At 43.2% G+C, this 23,905-nt stretch overlaps 2 protein-coding genes and 1 long non-coding RNA gene across 6 annotated transcripts; 1 reads left to right on the plus strand and 2 right to left on the minus strand.

Annotated features, from left to right (window-relative positions):
• The first annotated feature begins 551 nt into the window (after positions 1 to 551).
• On the plus strand, positions 552 to 10,062 carry LOC101159720. The gene is made up of 5 exons (XM_004084529.4): positions 552 to 681; positions 4,583 to 4,832; positions 6,211 to 6,397; positions 6,466 to 6,558; positions 9,355 to 10,062. Exons 1-5 carry the CDS (start codon positions 628 to 630, stop codon positions 9,746 to 9,748), a joined length of 978 nt encoding a protein of 325 aa, XP_004084577.1. The 5' UTR covers positions 552 to 627; the 3' UTR covers positions 9,749 to 10,062.
• Positions 10,063 to 10,254: 192 nt separating this feature from the next.
• LOC101159484 (LHFPL tetraspan subfamily member 3 protein) lies at positions 10,255 to 16,782 on the minus strand. 4 transcript variants are annotated; one of them, XM_011492792.3, is made up of 6 exons: positions 16,396 to 16,782; positions 15,806 to 16,026; positions 15,518 to 15,722; positions 12,442 to 12,521; positions 11,235 to 11,382; positions 10,255 to 11,162 (listed from the first exon to the last, which is right to left on the minus strand). In XM_011492792.3, exons 2-6 carry the CDS (start codon positions 16,022 to 16,024, stop codon positions 11,134 to 11,136), a joined length of 681 nt encoding a protein of 226 aa, XP_011491094.1. In that variant the 5' UTR covers positions 16,025 to 16,026; positions 16,396 to 16,782; the 3' UTR covers positions 10,255 to 11,133. The 4 variants fall into 4 exon arrangements, with proteins under 4 accessions (XP_011491094.1, XP_011491095.1, XP_020555594.1 ...); XM_011492793.3 differs by having other exon boundaries at positions 16,388 to 16,782; XM_020699935.2 differs by having other exon boundaries at positions 16,401 to 16,781.
• A 3,939-nt stretch (positions 16,783 to 20,721) lies between these two features.
• On the minus strand, positions 20,722 to 22,145 carry LOC110013560. The gene is made up of 3 exons (XR_002873584.1): positions 21,839 to 22,145; positions 21,354 to 21,446; positions 20,722 to 21,044 (listed from the first exon to the last, which is right to left on the minus strand). It is a non-coding gene; the product is annotated as an uncharacterized LOC110013560 (long non-coding RNA).
• Between the last annotated feature and the right edge of the window lie 1,760 nt (positions 22,146 to 23,905).

Consider the following 23,905-nt stretch of genomic DNA (forward strand, 5'->3'; position numbering starts at 1 on the left):
AAGTGAGATGAGTTCCATCAAAATACAGAGAAAATGGAGAAACTGCTCTATGATGCTTCAGAGTCCTCTAGTTTGTTTCATGCTCAAGATAAAGCTGATGTGCCTGAAAGTGGAGATTCAGCACATACTCTATGCTGACCATCATCTTTAGCATGGCTGACAGACACCAGATGGAAGTGATTAGTTACAACAAATGACAGTAAATGGGAACTGGACTGAACAAGTCCTCCCCCCTGGCGTTCAAATAGGAAACTACCATATGTCATGATATTTTTGCTGTAGTTGAAGTTGTTCAAGATTTTAACTGACTAATCAGATGCCTCAATAACAGTAGTTGCCCTCCCGTTGAACATTCAAAGCATTCGATTGACAGTTCCAAGCTCTGCTCTGAATGGCTCTTATCAGTGTTATCATTTCTCTTCAAATTGATTTAGAATTAATGCTCAGTTTAAATGTTAGCTTGAAACATTTGTATCTGCTTTTATTCACCCCCAGAAAGAGCTGTTGCTACCTTCCCCTCCCCCAACCTATTTTCCAGTTCTTTCAGAGCTCCTCCCTCTGCTGCTACTAAATCCTCCCCCACCCAAACCCTTCCTATCAGAGGAGCATCTGCAGTCGGTCTGCAGCATGGCGTCTCTCAGCCTCCTGATGCTTAGTGCTGTTCTTATCTCTGCTGCTCAGGTAAGGACCACCATCTGTCCCTGTCCTGTTTTGTCTTTCATCTGTCTGTGATGATGCATCACCATGGTAACCTGAGACGACGCAAAAGCATCATCTTCATTGTTTACATCTGAGTCTACATGCCCTGGTGAAAGCTGTTTGAAGGTACGGCCCTGATTTACTGTCCTTCAAAGCTCTGGTTTTCAGCAGAATCAAGAACCGAGTTAAGGTCCAATAATTTCAGGCCGTGGTGGCGGTGGTGGTGGTGGGGGGGGGGGTGAAAAGAGCTGGTAACCCACAGCAACAAGGCAGTTTTTTTTTTTACAGCAGAAGGATTGATGAGTGCTTAGTGTGTGTGCTTATGTGTCTGACTCCATAAGCCTGAAAAAGATTCTTTCATGGTCTCTTGAAGGAAGATCAGGGTTGTTTGCCATGACACAACAGAGCTGCATCCCCCTGGCCAATCTGAGGGATAGCACCCTGACTGTGGATAGTTCTGTTTTTGTTTAACGTGTGATAACATCATTTCTAACAGTCTGACACAAAAAAGACAAACGTCGCAGAAACAACATGAAAGTAAAGGTTACACTAAAAGACCACACCTAAACTATAAACTGAACCTAAACTTAAAGCTAATCTTGAAATCAGCAAAAAGGCCTGGTTCAAATCTCAGCTTTTGATCTTTCTATGTGGAGTTTGCAGGTTGTCCTTGTGATTGTGTTGGTTTTCTCTGGGTACTTAGACTTCCACCAGTGCAGAAATGTGCATTTTGTTTCTCTTAAAGTCTCACTTTAACTACATTTTTTTCTATTGTAAAAGTGTTTCCAGTGGTCTTTCTTTATGCAGTTTTTAGCTAAAATAAAAAAAAACTGTTTCGTTTTTTAAGACATAGTTTTTTTGCAGAGCAGCAGGATCTCACACACATTACAACAGAAAGGTGGGACCACACATACCTGGCAGGGGGAACCAGGCCCTCAGCATGGTGGTTGTGTAACTTGGGTGCTGGCTTCCTTGGCCTAGTGGCCCTCTCTTTGTAGGAAGAGGGATCCCTGAGTTCTCTGGCTAGGCCATGAGCCAGGGATCCCATGGGGATGTCCGTCTCTCTGTGGTGCTGGTTCTGATCCTGGGGGAGCCTGGCCGGCCCATTTTTTTTTTTTTTTTTTTTTTTTTTTTTTTTTTTTTTTTTGAGAGAACCCCAGATCTAGAAAATGGGCCGGCCCATTTTTACTACGCTTGTCGGAGACCCCCACTTCTCTTGGATGTCCTCCTCTTGGGAAGGGAGGAGTGGCCCCTGCCTTGCTCTCTACTGGACTTCCCACGGGGCAGGTGCAGGTGGTAGTTGCATGTAGCATGGGGTGGGTTTCCCTTTGAGGGCCTGGTTCTTGCTTGGGGTTGGGGTCGAGGGAAGATCAGAATTCCTAGGTGGTGGTTGGCTGCTCATTTTCGGGGCTAGGGGCGCTACAGGTGGGTAGGGGCTTCTGTTGGGACCTTGGCACGGTGGAATGGCTGGTCTCTGGCTGGGCTGTGCTTTGCACACTCCGTGCTCATGTGCCACTGCTAGGCGTGGTCATGGTACTTGGTATCAGAATGATACATTTCATCAGGCTTCTGATTGTTGTTAAAACAAATCCCTGTTTCATCATGACGACTCACATCTCTTTAAATAAAAGAAAGAAAAAACAATTTGAACGAATGTAAAGCTATCATGCAAAATAATAGAAACATTTTTAAAACTCAAACTTATTTTTTTAAATTAAAGACTTATCTATGAGCTCTCTCTATTCCGTGTAGTACTTGTTGCACACACACAAAAACATTTTTATTTGACAATTCTAAAAGGCTAAAGTGACTAAAGCATGAGTGAGATAAGATTGCTTAAAAGTGTAGTTCAGGGAGATGCCAGAGCAGACTAAACATAGATTGAAGAGCAGCACTGATTTCTATGGACTATTGTTTTGTGTTTTTTTTAATTAAAGCTTATTTAGGCTCAAATAATAAATGTGAGCCCATTTGTTCAATAAGCCCCAGGTTAAAGGAATTTAACTTTAACCCTTGTGCTATCTTAGATGACCCCCCCCTTCCATTGATGTGTTCCCCCTCAGGGGTTGACATAGCCCAGAAATTTGCACTGGCCCACAGGGCCAGTAGTTTTTGAAAGTTACTGGCCCGACACCGCGCACAGCGAGACCCGCCGCTCCGCAGGTGCTTGCAACTTTAGGGGGGTCCGGGGGCATGCCCCCCCGGAAAATTTTAATATGGTGCAATTTGGTGCATTCTGGTGACATCTAGCACTTATTTATACACTTTTCAATGACTAAAAATAGAGCATATCAAACTTAAATCTGCTCTAGTCTGTTTCAGATGTTTTGAAGAGAGCGCTGCAGTGTAGTAGGAAACACTAGATAAGAAGTTTTCATGCTGCCTCTAATCACTGCTATTTCACATTTGTTCCTAATCAATAGTTAAGAAGTTTTCTTGACTTTTTTCCTCTGACTGCCTTAAGGTTCTGCTTTTTTTTACTGTTGCAAAGTTACATTTACTTTTTAGTTACTTTAGTTACCTAATTAAATTAAATAATTGAAAAATTAAATACAATTAAATTACTGAGATCATTCAGCTAACTAGAAATACTTACTGCTTACAGTGTTGTAAAGAAAAACAAAATTAAGTACTTTGACATTATACTCCATTTGAGTCTGAGATTCAGGTATTTTGAGTTGCCTTTGATTCTTTGACATTCAGCTTAAAGCTTAGTGCATACAGTTTCATCTTCAATGCATTCATTAAATATCTTGCTGTCCATAGTACTAATTCCACCCGTCACTCCATCTAACATATTCCTATCTATTCCTGCCATGTCTTCCACATCTCTGACATGCTTCAGTCTCTCTTCAGTGACGGTGTTGGATTTATGATCATCGCGGTGAAAAACCACCAGGGGGCGCGCTGATATGTGTGTCAGTTTAAATATATCTGCCTAAAATGTAATAATAACCCACTGGCTTGTTCCTTCGTTGTTGCCGTTTAACATTGTTTAGTATTGAATTGTTACATTCAATAAAGTTTGAAAAAAAAATTGAGTGAGCGCGTGCCGCGTGGTGCTCGGCAGTGACAGCCGCGCAAGCAGGCGGGAGAGGAGAAGAGTGATAAAAGGTTTCCCATAGAAACCCTTGAAGTCTAAACACAGGACTAGCAGAAAAAGTGAATTATAAAGACGAGGTAAATCTACACGTTTTCGCAAAATATACTTTATTGTAAAAGGTGAAAAATGTATTAATTGTTAGATATTTTAGTGGCCCGAGCGGACAAGTAAAAAATAAAGTCTTGTGGTCCGTACTGCTCGAAAAACAGGACCGGGCCAGCGGACAAATGGCTATGTCGAGCCCTGCCCCTACCATGACAAAGGTGGATAAAGGTGGAAAGATTTCATGTAATCCATGGACACCAGTGAAGATCACAAATCATTGAAGAAAAAAGGTTCAGAGCACTGTTTAGTGGGTCTAGATGACCCAACTCAATGTTTAAGTGCCTAGGATAGCACAAGGGTTTCGAGTGCTGAGAAAGCTGCATTTAAACTGGATCAGACTTCCATCAACCTATTTTACAAACCTGCTGCTGAATATTTTTTGAGGTCATGGTGGTGCTTGAGCCTATCAAAGCCACTATTGGGCTAAGGTGGGGTTCTCTCTGTTTATCCAGGCTTCCAGGCTGTCCAGGCTACATAACCACACACACAGTCATTCTTAAGGACAATTTAGAGTCACCAATTAGCCTTTGAAACATTTTTTTGGACTCTTGCAGGATACCTGTTAATGCCAATGAGATTTATTTGTTTATAACTCGTGCAGTAAAAATGAATTTACCGTACCTGACTTAGCCTCAGATTATCACTGTTCTTTAACCTTTAACCTTTCTGGTTCAGGCAATTCCTGCAGGTCACGGTGAAAGGCGTGGCCTAGATGTATCAGTGGGCAGAGCCACACACCGTCACAGAAATGTCCCTGACCTGCTGCAGTATGAGGACAAGATGAGGTCATATCCTCAGTCAGAGGCCAGGGCCAACGACCTGTTCTACCATTCACAGGCCTGGAGGGACAGGGGGCTAGGCCAGGCCCTCCAGCGACTGGTGGAGACAGATCAAAGGAGGGAGCAGGAGGAGGACCAGAAAGCAGGTTGGAGAACGATAGAGCAATTTAGCTCGTTGACCATCATATGTCTCTGTTGACGGGGGTGGGGGCTCACTATTGAGGGTAAATGGCAGATACTTGTTTATCACTTTTCTACCTTGATTTAAGGCCCAAAGTGCTTTACAGTCACAGTCCCATGCACACACACATTCACACACTGATGGCGGTTCCACTTTCTTACACTGGAACCAACCTCAACAAGCAAGAGCAACATCAGAATCAGAAATACTTTATTGATCCCACATGTGGGAAATTTGTTTGTCACCATAGCAACTGACAGCAGAGGGAAAAAAAAGACTTAGAATGATATAAAAAAACAAGAACAAAGAAAATGGAGCATAAATGCAAACATCAAGGTAGTATAATTTAAAAAGCTATTTACAGAACAGTGCAGGTGAAAAGATGTGCAAAAGAAATATGCAAAATAGAAAAAAACTAAATAAATAAATAATGAAAAATGTGCAAAGGCTATCTTTTGCATTGTGATTTGTTGTACAGGGTTCTTGCATTGGGTATGAAGGATTTCTGGTACCGGGCAGTTTTGGAGCGGAGCTGTCTGAGCCTCCTAAAGAAGGAGCTCCGCTGTTTGTCCAGAACAGGGTGGAGAGGATGCTCTGGGTTGTCCATGAATGAAAGAAGTCTGTTCAGTGACCTCCTCTCCATCACTGCTTCAAAGGTGTCCTGTTTGCAGCCAATGACAGAACCCGCCTTCCTGATCACCTTGTTCAGTCTGTTGGTGTCACTGACTGCAATACTGCTTCCCCAGCAGACCACGGAAGAGAACAGGGTGCTGGCTACCACAGACTGGTAGAAGATCTCCAGCATCTTGCTGCACACATTGAAAGACCTCAGTTTCCTTAGGAAGTAGAGTCTGCTGCAGGCCTTCTTGTACACAGCAGTGCTGTGGCTCCTCCAGCTCAGTCTGCTGTCGATAGTCACACCCAGATATTTATACTCCTCCACCGCTTCCACATCCTTGCCCAGGATGGACTTCAGTGTCTTGCCCAAAGACACTTCAACACATGGGCGGGCGAGGCGGAAACCAAACCTGCCCTCCCCTGATCAGAGGTTGATCACTCTAACTCTACACCATGGTGAACAATGGACAAAGCTCCTTCTCCAACATATATTTTTTCAAGAATTTGCTATGTTTCAGTTTAAAGTAAGGTTGTACCAAACTCCGATTCAATAGGCAAGAACCAAGGAACCCAGCTAGATTCACTGACTTTGTGATTCATTGCAGTCTTGATCATTCCTAAAAAGCCAGATTATTTAAAATTTGTTTTGAAAAATATTTAAATATGTTTTCCCTTCATTGTAAGCTCAGAAGTCTTCTCTTCTTAACACATCTATCCATCTGCAGTTTATTTGGGTGCTTTGCTCCAGCTCCTGAGTGATGCTAAGGGGGCTGGATTGGGGGTTGAAGAGGATAACCAGGAACAAGTTGTCCAAGACTATGATGAAAGTGGTAGGGGGGTGAGCATTGGGAGGTCCCCTGCTGACTGGCAGAGCCTCATGGAGCTGCAGTTAGCGGAAGCTTTGCTGGACAGGTGAGTCTTGTCAGGTGATTGTCACTGTTGCAGAGAACACAAGTTAACTCACTATTCTTGAATCTCAGGATGGACTTTAAGCTGTTTCAGACTCTGCTGCAGAGAGCTGGACAAACGCAGGGCGTCTCATATAGACCAAGCAGCAAGCAGGACACTCTCAGGTGAGTGTGGGAAGTGGGGCTCAGGTGAGGTGCATGTTCAGATGCATCAGGTGCATCAAGAACTGATGACCAAAGGTGGGGTGCATATTCAGCATTGGTACACAAAAACATTAGAAGATTAACTTAAAAAAATACTAGATTTAGAGGACATGTGACATTTTCCATCCTCCCATTGTTTACACTCTGTCCTGCTAGCTTATCATTCCACATAATGCCCAACATTAGTGCTGCCACAAAAATGGTGAGAAATATTGGAGCTATCCAGCCGTACAGTTTTGATCCAGATGCATCTCAGACTAGGAAAGCAAAGACATTCGAGGATCTATTTGTCTGCAAGTGGATGCCTCAGAATGGAGCAGAAACTGTGCTTGTGGCTTGCCTTTGTATATCCTACATCACATTTACCGGTACAAGCTTTTCCAAACAGCATTTTGTTGTCTGCTTCTGATTCACATCAATTTGAATAAAGAAATACTCAGAGATGCAATTCTGTGAGGAAACTGGATTTTCTAGAAAGGACTGTATTAAATAAAAATATTATTATTAGGTTGGTTCGTTTCCCCTTTTCAGTTTCCAGCACACAGAAATGAATGAATAACAACTCAGAGACAGTTACTTATCTTTTGTAGATTTACTCCGCACAAAGACCGCAGATTTGTACGCAGGGTTACAGACAGATGAACAAAGTCTGAAGGAGTGCCAGGAGTGGCAAATGTATGCAACTTTAAGGAACTTAGTTCAACATCTGATTTGCAGTTTTGGAAGAAGGAGAATTCAATTTGAACCTAATCAGTGGTATAGTGATTAGCATTGTGGCTCCATAATACAAAGATCATAAGGTATATTCATCACAGAACTGGTTGAATGTATCAATACATTTAACAGTTATTGTAAGGCTATTATTTTTAGGGATTAGGTTATAAAAAATAAACTTTAGCTATTAAAAAACTTACTGTTTTCAAAACTAAATGAATCCAAAAAAATGTTACCACTCACCATGGAAATTATAGGTACATCGAAAATGTGTTAACATGGTGGTGCAGTGATTAGCATTATTACCTCACACCAATAGGTCCTTGGTTCATGCCCCATTGGAGACCTTCTTGTGTTGAGTTTCTATATTCTCTCTGTGCACCTGCTTTATTCGAGTTGACTTAAAATTGTTCAATAATAGTTTAAATTGTAAGATAAATGATTGTATGACTCTGTCTGGGGTTGTATTATCTGTAACCCTTGTGCTATCCTAGGCACTTTAACATTGGGAGTTGGGTCATCTAGACCCACTAGACAGTGCTCTGAACCTTTTTTCTTCAATGATTTGTGATCTTCACTGGTGTCCATGGATTACATGAACTCTTGCCACCTTTATCCCCCTTTATCATGGTAGGGAGAACACGTCAATGGAAGGGGGGGGGGGGTCATCTAAGATAGCACAAGGGTTAACAGCTGAGGGTGAATACGACTTTGGCCATAAACAGCTGCAAGAGTAGTTGTACTGAACTAAGAGAAGAGGTGAAAATGGCCTTTGCTCAAAATAGCTGAAGAAGTTTTCATAAGAGAACCAGAATAACTTTTTATTTACCTTTTTTTACAGTAGATTAAATGGAAATGAAAATAGAGTAATATAATCGTAAAAGGAAGCACAGTACAATTACTGTGACATTTACGGTGTCTACTGCATTTCATTTTACAGTAGTACAACTGTTAAATGAAATACAGTAAAGTATCCATGCACTGTTTCATTTTACAGCTTTATCAATTTAACATTAACTGCAAAATTTGAAATAATTCATTGTACAGTAAGAAAGCTATGAAATGCTTTACATTAATTACTGGCATCCAGCTGCCAGTAAAATCTACAGCACCTATTTTACAGTGAACTTTCTTTCCTGATGACATACCAAGTACATTCCTACCTGTCTACATGATGACATAAGCTGTAGTTATCCAGTCATCTGGGAGTACCTCCTGACCACCCAGAACCTGTTTCAACAGCTTCTGAAAAGTCATGCAACTTTGTTCCTGTAACAGTTTCTACCAGTTTGTCCTCTTCTCTACATTTGCCCTTTCTTCATCTGCTTCATCACCAGAGTCATCCTACACACCACTACCCTCTGCTGTTTGGAAAAACTCTCACCTAACACTACAGCTGTAGTGGTTAGGGCGTTTTGTTTTTATGGTCATTTTGGTATTCAGTTCTTAATGTCAGAGTTTAAACACTAAACTAAATGAGGTTCCCCTAACCGTCTCCCCTTGTAAACGGGTTGGGCAAGAGTGCCATTCAAGGTAACCCTTGTGCTATCCTAGGCACTTTACCATTGGGAGTTGGGTCATCTAGACCCACTAGACAGTGCTCTGAACCTTTTTTCTTCAATGATTTGTGATCTTCACTGGTGTCCATGGATTCCATGAAATCTTTCCACCTTTATCCACCTTTGTCATGGTAGGGAAAACACGTCAACGTAAGGGTGGGGTCATCTAAGATAGCACAAGGGTTAAAACTGCCACTCACAGCTAGAAGTGGGACAGGACTGTAGGTGCCTCTGTGGCCTTAAAAAATCAAATAGTGAATAACCAGTGGAAGGAAGACCTCTGTGGGCTGATAATTTGTAGTGGGGGCGTTGCCTTTCAGCAACAGAGATTTTCCAAAAACACTGGGTCATCTCTCATTATCACTCTGATTCTCAGGTCTGTTAGTCTTTGAAGTGCTGGATCCAGCGGAGCAGAGCTGCAACTTTAGCCAATATTTAAACTTAAGGCCAATGGATTGATCCCTAACTCTTGTCTCCTGTCCAGGAGGTTGGTTGCAAGAATAATTTCCACCATTGGCCCCCAAACCTCCCCAGTTCTGGCTCTGTCCGGCCACAGACGGAGAAGGAGGGACCTGTCGCTGCAAACAGCTGAACCTATCAGCCCCAACCTCAGAACCACCCGCCGTGCCCTTGAAGACATGGCTTCTCCGTTGTCCAGCATTGACTCCCCCCTCCTTAGGGTTAAAAGGCTTGAGGAGGGGGATGAAGAAGATAAAAAGCTCCCCCCTTATGGGGCCACACTTCAGAGGATTAAACGCATTGACACCTTGGCTGCATCTGAAGAAACAAACCATGTAAGTCGACGCCACCGAAGAGCTGCTGTGAACTACAACTCAAAACTACAGATGGATCAGATTCTTGAGTACATGAGGGGTTAAGGGGAAGAAGGGGGGGGGGGGGTCCTGCTGTTGTCTTTTTCTCTGCTTTAATGAAAATTCTGTCTGTGTATGGTACAAAATTACCCATGATCTTCTGCAAGTGTCATGTTAGCTCTGTAAAAAACAGCTTCTGAGATCTAACTTGGTCGTACTCACTGTGGCCACCATAGTAACCTACCCCTCCCATGCCATTAAAAAGTTTGTAACCATGGCAACAGCCTCCCAGCTCTGTTATTGGTTGTTTTCCCTGCTGCGAGGAGTCATCTGCTGCAACTGACTTCTGTCACAGAGACTAATAAAGTTAGTGACATCCATCTGCCTTATTTTATTTCATTTGTGGAGTGAGGGCTCCCTCAAGGATTTGTGCTACATTCAAGGACAGCCAGAATTAAGAGCTTTTCTGATTTCTGATGTTTTCAGGCATTCTAGGAACATTCTTTGGATTCATTCTTACAAACACACCGCAGAGAACTTCCAGCGTTTGAAGGACTTCACTGACACAAATCTGTATGTTTAGAAGCATTTTATTAGAACAAACACCACACTATGATTCATATCTTCAAACTTGTCACTTTTTAAAATGACGTAACTAAAACCACTGTCCAATAACATTTGTGAAAAGACACATTTTAGATCTTTCCTATGAAATAAGCTGCAATGGACCATAACTCAGAGATGTTTATATTCACTCAGGCCACATGAGCAAGTTTTGTGATCTTCATATTTCTGCAGAACTTAACTTACACCTTTGGATGGCACCCATATCTAAAACGATAAAACAAAGCCACTCTAACCATGGTCTGCTCTTGCACATTGAGTTCTATGATCCCATGTATCCCCGCTGTAAGATGCTGCTGATTACCTGGATCAGGTGTGTTCTATTTGTCAGATCCTGGAATCACCTGATCCAGTTCATCTGCAGAAGATGGGCAAAACAGGTGTAGGGATCTGGGGGAGCTCCAACATTCAAAACAAGAAAACCATCTGGTTAAAGTGGCATCAGTGTAAGGTTTCATTTCCCTGAGTGCTCGTTCTTACAGGGTACAGATCTGCAGGGTTGTCTCCTGCCTCTCTTCTGATAGTCCAACAAAAAGTACAAAAACAAACTGACAAAATTAGACTCATGACATCAGAGCCCACATTCTGATTGGTCATAACTCTTTCAGACGTAGGAATCACTTCAAACCAGAATGCTGCTCATCAGAAGTCCTGATCCCACACATTTCATCATTTGTCAAGTATTTCCTGTTAACCGCAGCTGCTTCCTGCTTTATGTAAGAAGAGAAGAGAAACCAACATGCCCAGGGAGTAAAATGGAGGAAAAGTCAGGAGATAAAAGTATGATGCTCCATGGATCAGGAGAAGGACAAAGCTCACCAGGAAGCTCAGGCTGTCATCAGCAGACCCGAGGTCACTAAAAACACAGCAATAGTCTTAGATAAAAACAAGACCATCATCTTCTCCTCCTCCTTCTCCTAATACTTACCATCATGGGAATTAGGTGGCAGCAGTGCATCCTGTCTGTTAGCCAGAACAAAAGCCAGGGTGGCCAGGATGGAACAATCCAGAACTCCCAGCACAGCCAAGATGAAGGTCCAGTGGACCGAGCAGTTTCCAAGAGAGAAGCTTCCCACCTGGAGGGAAGGGAGGGCCACATGTTTACCCAGAACAGGTGTCAGCATTTCTTTGTCTAGTTTTAGAAGCTAAAGCTGAATCTGCGGGACAAGTCAGAATTGAAAATGGCTGCTGTGCTCAAACCAAAGCTGAATTTTCTGAATTTTTACATCTCTGTCTGATATATTTGCTATTGTTTGGTTTATAAATTGTATGCTACTTCTGAAGAACAAACTGTTTGCTGTGTTTGTCATACATAGTGACAACAAATTTCTCAAGAATGCCAAGGTCTGCATCTTCTATGGTAGGTGGGTACAGACTCAGTTTGCTGAACACTGGGCTTACTTCAGGACAAACTGCCCATGTTTGCCATGCAGTTGTCTTCCCTCTACCTCGAAAGGCTGAGACCACGTCACAGCCTGCAAAGGCGTGGAAGAAGAGCATGCCACTACATTTCTCTTGGCCAAGGTTCGTGGCCAAGTTGTGAATTGGGAACCAACTAGTGGACTGTCCCTGGCTGAATTCTATCCAAAGCATTTGTAAGCCAATATCCCGAAGACTCGCAAAGACACCAACTGCTATGACAAGGATGTCTGTGTCGCATTCCTTGATCAACACAGACTTTGTCTTCTGTTTGCCTGCATGAACTGCATGTGTGAAAATCCTGGAGTCAGCTTCTTCATGGTTACAAGGATATAGGCTGTCAAAATTGATGGGTTTGTTCGACAGTGCCTGATGTCCTTTGGTCACCACTACGATTTTGTCGGGACACATGGATACAATCTTGTCTGCTAGATACTCAAACAGTTCGGTCTTATTGTCACTGTCTCTGAGGGAGCTCAACCGGATGGGTGGCAGCTTGGTTTTGTCTGTCACTCTATGCCGACTTCATTTACCTCGCTTTGACCTAGTTTCAGCCTTGAGGCTTGAAGTCTTGTATACATAATAGGTTTGTGGTATTTTATGTAACACACACATATAAATGTGTAATGCTGGGGGAGTTTCGTTGTACCTGAACCTCTCACATTTTTTGAGATGAAAGAGTAATTAAACCTGGATGCAAAGTTCTAACTCCTCACCGAGTCTCCACACAGAGCTCGCATCTCTGGACTCTCCCACGAGTCTGGAAACAAAAGACAGGCCAGCGCCAGGCAGAAACCTGTAGACATACAAAAGAAAAGAGTGGTTTGTCTGTGTCCACACAGACAGTCCTGAGCAAGAGAACACAAGAACAATAAAGAGGCTCGAGAGAAAGGTGAAAAGATGTCAGGTAACGCGCAGGAGGCGGTTCACTGCAGAACATGAGACCTAAATGTTTCGTAACCCTTGTGCTATCCTAGGCACTTTAAAGGCCCGTACACACCGGGACGAATATTCGCCAGGCGTTATTTGCCAGCGTTTTTCGCCACGTTTTTTGTGTTCACACCCAGGCGATTTTCGCTGACGATGAGTGGAGTGAACACGCAATTTCATTCCCTGACATTAGATGGCGCTTAATGTAAAACAGAAATACTCCTGTACACAAGGTGGCGCTGCGCAACTTTACGCTTCTTAAAGTCGCTTTTCACTCAGAAGAAGAGAGCAAGTATTTACACGCTTGTCAGAATCAAACAAAGAAAACATGAATATTTCAAGCACCAGTAGCTCCAACTGGTGCTTGGTTCGGGGATATTTTAGAATGTCCGTCATTATTTCTTCGCGGCTGTGTAGACGCTACTTGGCGTCTATCTTCTTCGCTGGTATGTGTGCTCAGCAAGGCAGTTTTGTGTTTGAGCGCCCCCAAGTTGTGTTTTACTGTAACTTCAGAAGCTCCAGACACGTGAGCAAAAGCGCCATTCTCATTGGTCGAGTAGATTTCGACGCGACGCGTCGAAAAAAAAAAAACGAACCCGAGGCGTTTTTATTTTTTGACGCTTTAACGCGTGGCGTTTTTTCGCGTCGGTGTGCACAATCTCGTTGGTGCCCTTTGTTTAGTCACGAGGCGTTAAACGTCGGCGAAAATCGCCGGCGAAATTCGTCCCGGTGTGAACAGGCCTTAACATTGGGAGTTGGGTCATCTAGACCCACTAGACCAGAGGTGGGCACTGAGGGCCGCATTCCTGCATGTTTTCCAGCATACCCTGCTCTGGCATGTTCTAATTGGCTGGACACACCTGAACCAGGTAATCAGCCATGAGTAGGGCAAGACTATCTGGAAATCATGCAGACACACCGGCCCTCGAGGCCTGGAATTGCTCACCCCTGCACTAGACAGAGCTCTGAACCATTGTTCTTCAATGATTTGTGATCTTCACTGGTGTCCATGGATTACATGAAATCTTTCCACAGAACATGTCAATGTAAGGGGGGAGGGTAATCTAAGATGGCACAAGGGTTAAAGCCCTGAGACTGCTCTTTACCACTGTTGTTACTGCTTGCCCAGAATCCCACCGGGTGTTCCATGTGAAAACACAGCAGCTCAGAGACATCCGCAACACCGTGGCGGGGGGGGGGGGGGGGGGGGGGGGGGGGGGGGGGGCAGCAATTTGAAGATTACACAAATGACACAAGAGTCATTTGTGTATTAACCCTTGTGCTATCTTAGATGACCCCCCCCCCTTCCATTGACGTGTTCTCCCTACCATGACAAAGGTGGATAAAGGTGGAAAAATTTCATGGAATCCATGGACACCAGTGAAGATCACAAATCATTGAAGAAAAAAGGTTCAGAGCACTGTCTAGTGGGTCTAGATGACCCAACTCCCAACGTTAAAGTGCCTAGGATAGCACAAGGGTGATGTTGGTCTTTGTTTTGTGTATTTCTCCAACTGATAAAGGGCCATGCTGCTTACCCTCCCCGTTTCAAAATTCTTTGATAACCATTTTTCACTTTCTCCCGGATCAGGGACGTAACAAAGAGGAAGAGTGCGAAAAGCTTCAGCTAGAGAACCTTCTGAGGAAAACTGACAAGAAGTAGCAGGAATATTTGCAGGAGGCAGAGACCAAGTCAGTTGGGAGGGATGTCAAAATGTGAGCGACGCTTTGAAAAAAGATAGAAATGTCTTCATTCCCTCACAGCTGCTCGCTACTGCACTTCTGGGCCAAAGTTCCTCCTTTATCACACTTTTAGCTCTGAGCCTCTGATATCACCGATTTGAAGAAAACTGAAACAGTTGATTTACTGATAGTTAATCATCTGTCTAACAGTAATCCTGGCCGATTTGAAGCCAGAGGCAAGGATTTTGGTGGCACCCCATTGCATCACAGTAAATTTCACAACGAGTGTAAATATGTATATGTGTATATGTATGTATATGTAAATATAATATGTAATAACTTTGTCTCCACAATTTTTTTATTTAAATAATGCTATTGCACATTAAAATACGTAACCCTTGTGCTATCCTAGGCACTTTACCATTGGGAGTTGGGTCATCTAGACCCACTAGACAGTGCTCTGAACCTTTTTTCTTCAATGATTTGTGATCTTCACTGGTGTCCATGGATTCCATGAAATCTTTCCACCTTTATCCACCTTTGTCATGGTAGGGGGAACACGTCAATGGTCATCTTGACCCCATAGGATAGCACAAGGGTCAACTTGAATTACTAAAAAACTACAACACCACCTCCTCAATCTGACAAACCAGCTACGGCAGGTTGCAGCAAAGTCATTTACAACATCTTCCTATGACAACTGTTTTACGACCACATTGTTCACACTTCTGATGTCAAATCCACTTGCATTGCAGTAGATTTCAAGTACATTATAGTCAATTACAGGAAGAGTGGCAGAGATTCTCAAAGCAATTCGCAGCTATCTTATCAGTGAAATGAGATAGCCAGTGAGCTAGGTCTATCCATCGGAGGAGAAGTACTTGATGCTGCTGCATCACTTCATGGTTTTCTGGGCCCATGTGCACGGTTGAATTCTAATCTGACCATTGATCCGATCAAAGCATCTTGCCCATGTAACCGCGGCTACTGTTTCACTGTTGTATTGCAGAGGGAAGATGTCGACATGCCTTTATTGCATCTTTTTTTTTTTCCCTTACAGAAGTGTGAATGTTGGGTGTGCACATTTCCACCTGCTAGCAACCATTTTTTAGGCATATGGACCCCCGTAAAAATGAGGCCCCTGGGCTCTTCAGGAGCCAGGGTCCTGGGAGCACAGACCTGCCGTCAGCTGCAGCCAGGCACAAATCTTGTAGACGGTGACAGCGCTGCAGAACCTGAAGAGACAGAGACAGAGGACGCTGGTCCACACAGCCCATAAAGAAACCCCCACCAGCACTGCAACAGACTGGAAGCACGGCAGAGGGGACAGGCTTGAGACACCCCCTCGGCAGTCTGGGATTGGCCACTCTGTCTCCATACACACCTGAAAACAAAAGATTTGGGAAGGAGGGGGGGTCATGTGGGCGGCAAGCAGGACATCAAAGAACCTGTTATGGACATTCTCACCTCAAACAGTCCTATAGTGCCTTTGGGCAGCACGGGGGCTGCCTGGAGAACTGGGGTGTCGGAAGTTCCGATCCAGGACGGCTGCAGGAGAATGACCACCTGTACAATGGCTAAGCAGAGCGTGCACACGGCCCAGAGCACGCCCACCGCCCTGGCACTGCGCACAAACTCTGTCTGGTAGAGACGGGCGAGGTCCATGATTCCGGGACACTGTGACATCCCTGAGAAAAAAACCATTTTCAGGGTCAGAGAGGACCTTAGCAGAGCACAGGCTTCTTCTGGACATCAGAGCTGAATAAAACAATCACTTAATTTAAACATCCGCCGTTCCGGAATCATCAGCAGCTCCAGAAAAAAGCAGAACATTCAGAAATAATCATTCTAACGTCCAGAAATGTTTGCAGCTCTAGAAACATCTGCAGCTTTGGAAACATTAGATTTTTCATTGCTGAACATCTGCAACAAGAGCAAACGAAAAGCCACCAGCAACCTCAGATCTGCTGCTCCAGAAGACGGACATCTGCTACATCAGAATCAAATTTTCCATCAGCTAATGTTGATCACGGTCACGCGCCTGCACACCTGCTCACCTTACCGCAGAGAAGCACGCAGGGGAAAATCTGAGCCAATCAGCGGCTGATAAACCTCCAAGCGCCAACAGACTGACGTAACGGAGATCAAAAACAAGAAATCCAGCGCAGGAGACGCTGTCCATCAGAGGAAGAGGAGGAAGATGAGAGTCTCAGCGCAGATGTTTAAAATGACGATCTAAGGAAGAGGAGCCGCAGGAGACTCTGCGTGCTCAGCCGTGCCCCCTTTAGGACACCAAAGGAGCTGCAAAACGCAGCAACATTTGGGAAAAGTCATTTCGGCGGAGACCAAATTCATCCAGGAGAACTTAAGTGGATCCGTGATCCAGTTCCAGTTGATGACACGAACAGATTGTACAGCACACTGTATGTGTGTCCGGTGTGTGTGTGTGAGAGAGAGTGCGCGTGCGCGCGTGTGTTTGGGGGGAGGGCTGGACTCTCTGCTCCCCAGTAAGTTGAATGTTAATGTTACATTCTCACAAAATGAGAACAGTACACTCCTCACATTTCTTGCTGATATTTTTATAACTTTTCATGAGACAACACTTCCGAAATCCTATCTGAAGTCATCTCTGCTCTCTTTTCTATCAGATCCATCACCAATCTCATGTCTGTCTCCTTCACCTCTTGTCTGTGTTCTTTTCCACTAAATCATAAGGCCAAGCAAAAATTATTTCATGTTTTAAATAAATTAAACTTCTTGCTAATGCATGTTTTTTTTTAAATTAAGGATACTATTTAAAAATGACTGACCTGGAATGAACTGGCTTTGCCCTGAACGTCCACCATCAGACCAGCCTGTTTCTTTCCTCCATCTGTCCTGATTCTTTTTATCTTCTTGTCTTTCTCTCCATCCTCACAGCTGTTTGATATTAACTTTGTGTTAGGAAGAATAGAGTGACTAAACTATTTGTAAGAATTGAAACATTTTTAATTTGAAATTATATTTTTATTGGATATCAGTCAGTGGTAGGATAGTGCATCGCAAGCTAGGCGAGGCAGACCCAGGCGCTGGAACCTGGAACGAAAACACAAGGTGAGTAAGTTGGTAAGTCAAGTTTTAATGATATTCGGGGTTGCTTGAGATCTTGATATGGCTGGAGGCTGGAGAGCAGCGGGTGAAGTTGTTGGAAGTAGCTTGAGGTAGTTATGGCTCGTGGCGAGGCTGGAGGTTCTTGGTGTTCCGAGAGGTTCTGTGGCTCAGGTAATCCGGTGACTCAGGTGTCCACTCATGGTCAGAATGTCCTGAAGGCGAGGCAATACAAAAGTTAGACGTGAACATGAACACTTGGACTAAACTAGACGAGAAACCAGGTTATGCACCATCAGGGGCAACAAACTGGTGATGAATGCTGGTTCTGGATCTCCTTAAGTAGGTTTGGTCAGTGATGAGGTGAGTGGAAACAGCTGGGAATCATCAGGAGCCAAGCAGAGAGGGGAGGGGGAGGAAAGCTGACAGAGGCACCATGATAGATAGAATAGAATCGATTTCTTTACTGTTGTCAAAGATCTCCAAATGTTCAACTAAAATCCAAAATGTCTTTTAGCCCAAGTGATATTAAAAGCAACAGGCTGTAAACTAAATAGGCATTCAAAAAAAAAGTTTTTTTTCAAACTTTTAACATAAAAAGAAACAAAACACCATCTAACCCACCATCACATACTTCTCCTTTCTGCCCATAGGAGCAGCTTTTATCATTGTTTAGTTTTCTTACAGTCAAAGGATAAAAAAATTTCAGTCTTTTGGTACATCTAGTTAAAGAAATTATTTATGTCCATCTGAAACAAAATCAGTACAAACAAGCTCCTTTATTTTCTCTCCATTATCAGTGATACTGTAAATCCTGCTAAGTACAGCTGCAAGACACTTGTGACCATTTTACTATAGTAGCTTTAGCCTGAATGTTGTCAAGCTTTTCTTCATTCACATTTTTTCCAGTGTAGAGCTGCTCAAAGAGGCTCTGTGTGCTCTGCTGTTATGGCATGCACAACAATGGCCCTTATAGAAAACAACAGACATACAGGAATAGTCTATTTTAAAACCAGCACCTAATTAAAAAGAAACTAATAATTCTAATTATGTTTAATACTGGAATAATTTTAAGGGGAATAAAGCATGTTTTTGCTGGTCTGCTACAATTTACTCTGCTCTGATTCACTCATACCAGAATTCTGCCAGTCTGCATAGTGCAGACGCATACATTTTGTAAACATGGCACCGCAATATGTTGCTCTGTTCAATTCCCTCTGTCTGTAAACCGTAAAAAATATTGAGAAACCTTATAGGTTATAAAATATTTGATTAATCCTAGTGACAATTCAAGGGCAATTATTCCCAGGTTTACATGACCGATCCTGACACTGTCGTAAAAAATCGACTTTGTTTAATCCAGAAAAGTCATGAAAAGAGCTGGAAACCCCGCTAGCATTGAGCTATCTAGCATGCTAACACGGGAGAACAATGGTGATAGTTTTTCATGCAACGTCTTACTTTCTAACATCTTTTTTCACTAGCAGCTACTGGTGGAGCTCCTCATTTGACTGTGCTGGCGACCTCCGGTTACATAAAGTACAAGTTTGATAGCTTACTATAGTAAAATATTTGAAAAACATGAAAAACTTAGCGGCACATTCTGAACTGCTCTGTTGACGTAAGACTTTGTGTTTTTCGGTAGCCAATGAGCTTCTGGATGTAGGGATGTCCCGCCTCCCCTCTCCTTGACTGACATGTCACTGTTTTTAAGTGTCGACAGGTTTTAGAATCAAAACCGCAAAAAATGAAAGCGCAACTCAAAAAGACAATTTCAAAATAAAACTGCAACTCAAAAACAGGATATCAGAAAGGCGAGAAAACAAATCGGCAACTGAGAAATATGATTGTGCTTTGGGTTATAGCTTTTGGTTGCAAATTATAGGTTTTGGTTCTCAATTTATGCATTTTGATTCTCAAATTTGAGGTTTTGATGCGCGGTTTTACTGTTTGCAATTCTTTAGGCACTATATTGACACCATATAAATCAGTGTTTCCTTGATCAAGTCATCTGCTGCACATCTCCAGCTTACAAGTGAATGCCCTGATCTTGTCTGCCAGGTGGGGGAGGTGTGTGTCTCTGCCTTGAAGCTGAAGATTTAAATAATTCAGCTTTCAAAAATTTTAATGAGAAAGGACAGTTTCATCAGAAACTGATCATCATAAAACTTGCTGGCAATGTCATACATATCTTACTCCTCCAAAAACACAGATTTCTTCTCTGAGCTCGAAGACGTGTGACAAACCTTTCCTCAAGAGAGCCACCTGGCCCCGCTGTGGAACACAGCTCCCATCACTTCACAAAGTGTGGAGAACAGCCGCATTTTCAGGGTTCTTGTTTTGTACGAAATGCATCAACGTCTGGGCGGCATTACCGTTCTTCTAAGACGTTAAAACAGCTGTTGACAACAATAATTACATCATCAAATGTCCCGGTTAGAATTAGGTTAATGTAAGTGATGTAGGGCATGCGGTCCGGTAGCGCGGTTTGTTTATGTTCCGCTGCGAAAAAATTCAGACGTCCAAAAATTAGTCCCCCCCCAACTTCTCAGCCTTGTCCCACCAGGTGACTCCCGCCCCCCATGACAGCCTGAGAACGACTGTGATATATTCTTTCGTTACAGCCACTTCAGCTCCGCACACAAGACAAACAGGTCTGTCCTTTATTTTCACGAACAGATAATTTGCCTCCCACCTGTCTTGAAAGCTCCTGTTGTCCATCTTTCATTTGGTCTTTTTTGTGGAGGGTGAAATTAATTTGTCTGATATGACTGGAGCATGGCTTTCAATGACTGTCAACAGAAAAAAATTGCGCTGTCAATGCTCTGGGGTTCAGTGTGTAGTCTGTGGTCAGTGCTCTGACCATAGACTATATTGAATTGCATGGCTGTCGTCCTTCAAGAATGTTTTTACTAAGGATGATGCACAAGAAAGCCCAAAAACAGTTTGCTAAAGACAAAATAGACTGAGGACGTGGATTACTGTAATCATTTGCTGTAGTCTGTTGAGACCAACAGAAACCTACTTGGTTGAGATGGCGTTACACATGCATGGTGTCAAACAGGTTGACTGCAGTGGGTAAAAATCATCGAGGCTTCTGATAGGAACAACCTTGGATTGCTCAGGGGAGGCACAGAGCTTGCCGTAAATCTTGCTGTCTTTTAGTGGCTGTACAGTCAAAAACCACCCGCAGCTTCTTTTTCGTCACGGTTCAGTTGGTACTTCAACAGCATTGCCCTTCTCGATGGTGTTCATAAAGCTCCTGTAGTGTAGTGTAGCTCCTGTATTCAGGAATCTTTACCAAAAATGACTTTTATTCAAGAAGAAGATGGAAACAAATACAGTATCTTGTGGATTTATTCTGAACCAGATGGACACATGAATTTCTTTTACAACAACAAAAACGGCAGAAATGGCTGAGGCCCAAAAGAAATTTCATGGCTCAAGATGTCGTCCTCCTTGTGGACAGTTCTTCCCCATGCAATTTTTGGCTTATGGGGAAAGTGGTGGAAATGATAACTGACTCCATTGGGACGGTGAAAAGAGTAAGGATAAAGACCAGGACCAGTCGGCTTAGAGAGGCCTGTGAATAAACTGTGCCTGCTTGAAGAAGAACTATCTGAAAAGTAAAGACAAAGGAAAGAAGATGTGTATTATGGATATTTGAAGTATCTGGCTCACTATGTTTGAGTTTTTAATTGCTTAGTCATCCTGCCAATCAATTAGGGGGCCGAATTATGCTGGAGCCAAATTCACTGTTTATATTTATTATTTACTTAGTTAAAGTTTGAGCTTCCAATTAAATAATGCCACATCACAGAAACTGCGTTGTTAGATTAAAGCCTGACAAAGTTGGAAGCGACATAGTTTTTTGACCATGTGTTTGTGTAATTTTAATTTTTGGAATAAAAAGTTGAATGAAGAACACCTTTACTTGCGTTTCGTATAACAGTTGCTGGACAGACTTCAAACGGTGGTACAGGAGAAAGTGCATCTGCTTTATGCCTCCGTGGTGTTTTCTCTGAGAACCAGAAGAAGAAAGAAAAGGGGGGGGGGGGGTTAAGATGGGGGGGACAAGGGGGGGTAGTCAATAATAATACAGAGTCATAACATAAGAGTGTCATAAGTAAACTGTATGACTTAGTTCTCACATACACACATCAACACACACCAATAAATAGTCTGCACACAGCTATTCACAGGTTTTAAGTCTATTCATACATAGTAGACTTATCTCACAGGGCGCACCAACTGAAATTAACTTATGCACACAGAGAGAGGTTGGTATTGTGGGATACTTGTTTATCACTTTTGTACCTTGATTTAAGGCCCAAAGTGCTTTACAGTCACAGTCCCATGCACACACACATTCACACACTGATGGCGGTTCCACTTTCTTACACTGGAACCAACCTCAACCAGCAGGAGCAACATGGACTTCAGTGTCTTGGAACCCCCAGGGCTAGGCAACAACTTTAAGCTCTCTGTTCTCGCACTTCATGCAGGTCCTCTGTGGCGTTTCCATGTCAGCCGAGAGATGCAGTCTCTCCAGCGTGTTCTGGGACTTTCCCAGGGCCTCCGTCCAGTGGAACATGCCCAGACCACTTCCCCAGGAGGCGGTCAGAAGGCATCTGGACCAGATTTTCTTCACCTGGGACAGGAGCACTCCACCCACCCAGATATCAATCAACCAATCCAACTTTATTTATAAAGCACTTTTCACATAAAAGTATAACACAAAGTGCTTTACACTATCATAAAAACAAGCATTAAAATAAAATGTAAAAATAGGGCCCCCCTCCCTGCACCTACACACAACCCCCCACTTCCTTCACACCTCCCACCCCCCTAACTGATGGGGAAAGATAATGAGAAACAGGCTGAGTATGAACACAAGATGTTGGAAATACTAATAATTGGAACCTCCCTGTCTGTGAACAGCCGCATTACCAGGCAAATGCAGCATCACAGGCCCCGCTCCACTACAGCTAAGTAGTGATGCAGGTTCCCATCCAGAGCCACAGGGACTGAACAGCAGCCGATCCAGAGGGAGAGGTCCCAACTGAGGAGGCACTGGAAATAAAAATGAGAATGAAAAAGAAAACTTATTGATAAGAGCAATAAACAATAAACCATTGAAATAAGGAAAATTAAAATGAGAATAACCTTAACAATCTATTGTAAGTTCATAAAACAAGATAAAATAGATAAATAAATAAAAATAAAGAAATAAAGAGAAATAAATAAATAAAGGTAGTAAAAAATTATTATTATTATTTTTTTTTTAAACTTGTCCTGTCCAACAGCTGGGCAGGCAGATGAGAGCTGAGGGCCTCTTGTGTTGGACATATTTTACTTTAACAACAGGGGTTATTAATCTTCAGACAAACCAAAGGTATGTCTGAATAAACCCCTTTTGTAATTGAGGCCAAACTTTATTAATTTCAACCATGTTTGAAAATCTTTGGTGTTGGACCGGACGGAAAAGGAAAGAAGGGAAGAAGAGAGAGGGATGTCAGAAAGAGGGGGGTGGGATAGGAGGGTGATCATAGGAGGGGGGAGGGGGGTAAAACCATGAAGCAGCATAAAGCAACAAGCTACTGGATGTTTATCATTACGGTAAGGTACAGATAGAATACAAATCTCAAAGGGGCGGGGCCTGTCCACACACACACTTAAATGTTATAAATACACCTTTTAGCTGCAAAAATGACCACATGTCAACATGTACACAATACAGATAGTGTTCACACACGCATACTTATGCCTACTTGCCAACTAGTGCGAGATATTTCATTCATTCACGCAATTTGGTTCTTACTGCCTTTTACGCCTTGAGACGCTTAGGGCAGCAACGAAATCATTCCACTTCTGACGGTCGCGGGCCAGGGTGATGATGGTTCCCCAGGTGTGTCCAAATACTTTCAACTCGGTTTCTACTGTTCGGCGCCAGGTGATCTTCGGCCGTCCATTTTTTTCTTTTTCCATTCTTTCTTTTTTCATTTTTGTTCCTTTTTCCTTTTGTTAGAGAGGGGGGGGGGGTGATAGTGAGAGGGGGAGGTAAGACCATGAAGCAGCATAGAGCAGGCAGGTTTACTGGTTGTTTATCATTACGGTACGGTTCAAATGTAGTACAAAAAGGGCGGGGCCTGTCCACACACACTCAAATGTTATCAACACACCTGCTAGCTGCAAAAATGTCTTCACAGGAGTATTTCTGTTTACATTAAGCGCCATCTAATGTCAGGGAATGAAATTGCATGTTCACTCGGCTCATCGTCAGTGAAAATCGCCTGGGTGTGAACACAAAAAACGTGGCGAAAAACGCTGGCGAATAACGCCTGGCGAATATTCGTCCCGGTGTGTACGGGCCTTCAGACCTAGCAGTGTCCCTGGCTTGATTGAGCCAACAGGACAATATCATCTTCAAAGAGCAGAGAGGAAATCCCGTGGTCCCCAAACCAGACCCCCTCTGGCCCC

Source organism: Oryzias latipes, chromosome 7 (genome assembly GCF_002234675.1).
Source record: "Oryzias latipes chromosome 7, ASM223467v1".
In the NCBI taxonomy this organism is placed as follows: domain Eukaryota; kingdom Metazoa; phylum Chordata; class Actinopteri; order Beloniformes; family Adrianichthyidae; genus Oryzias; species Oryzias latipes.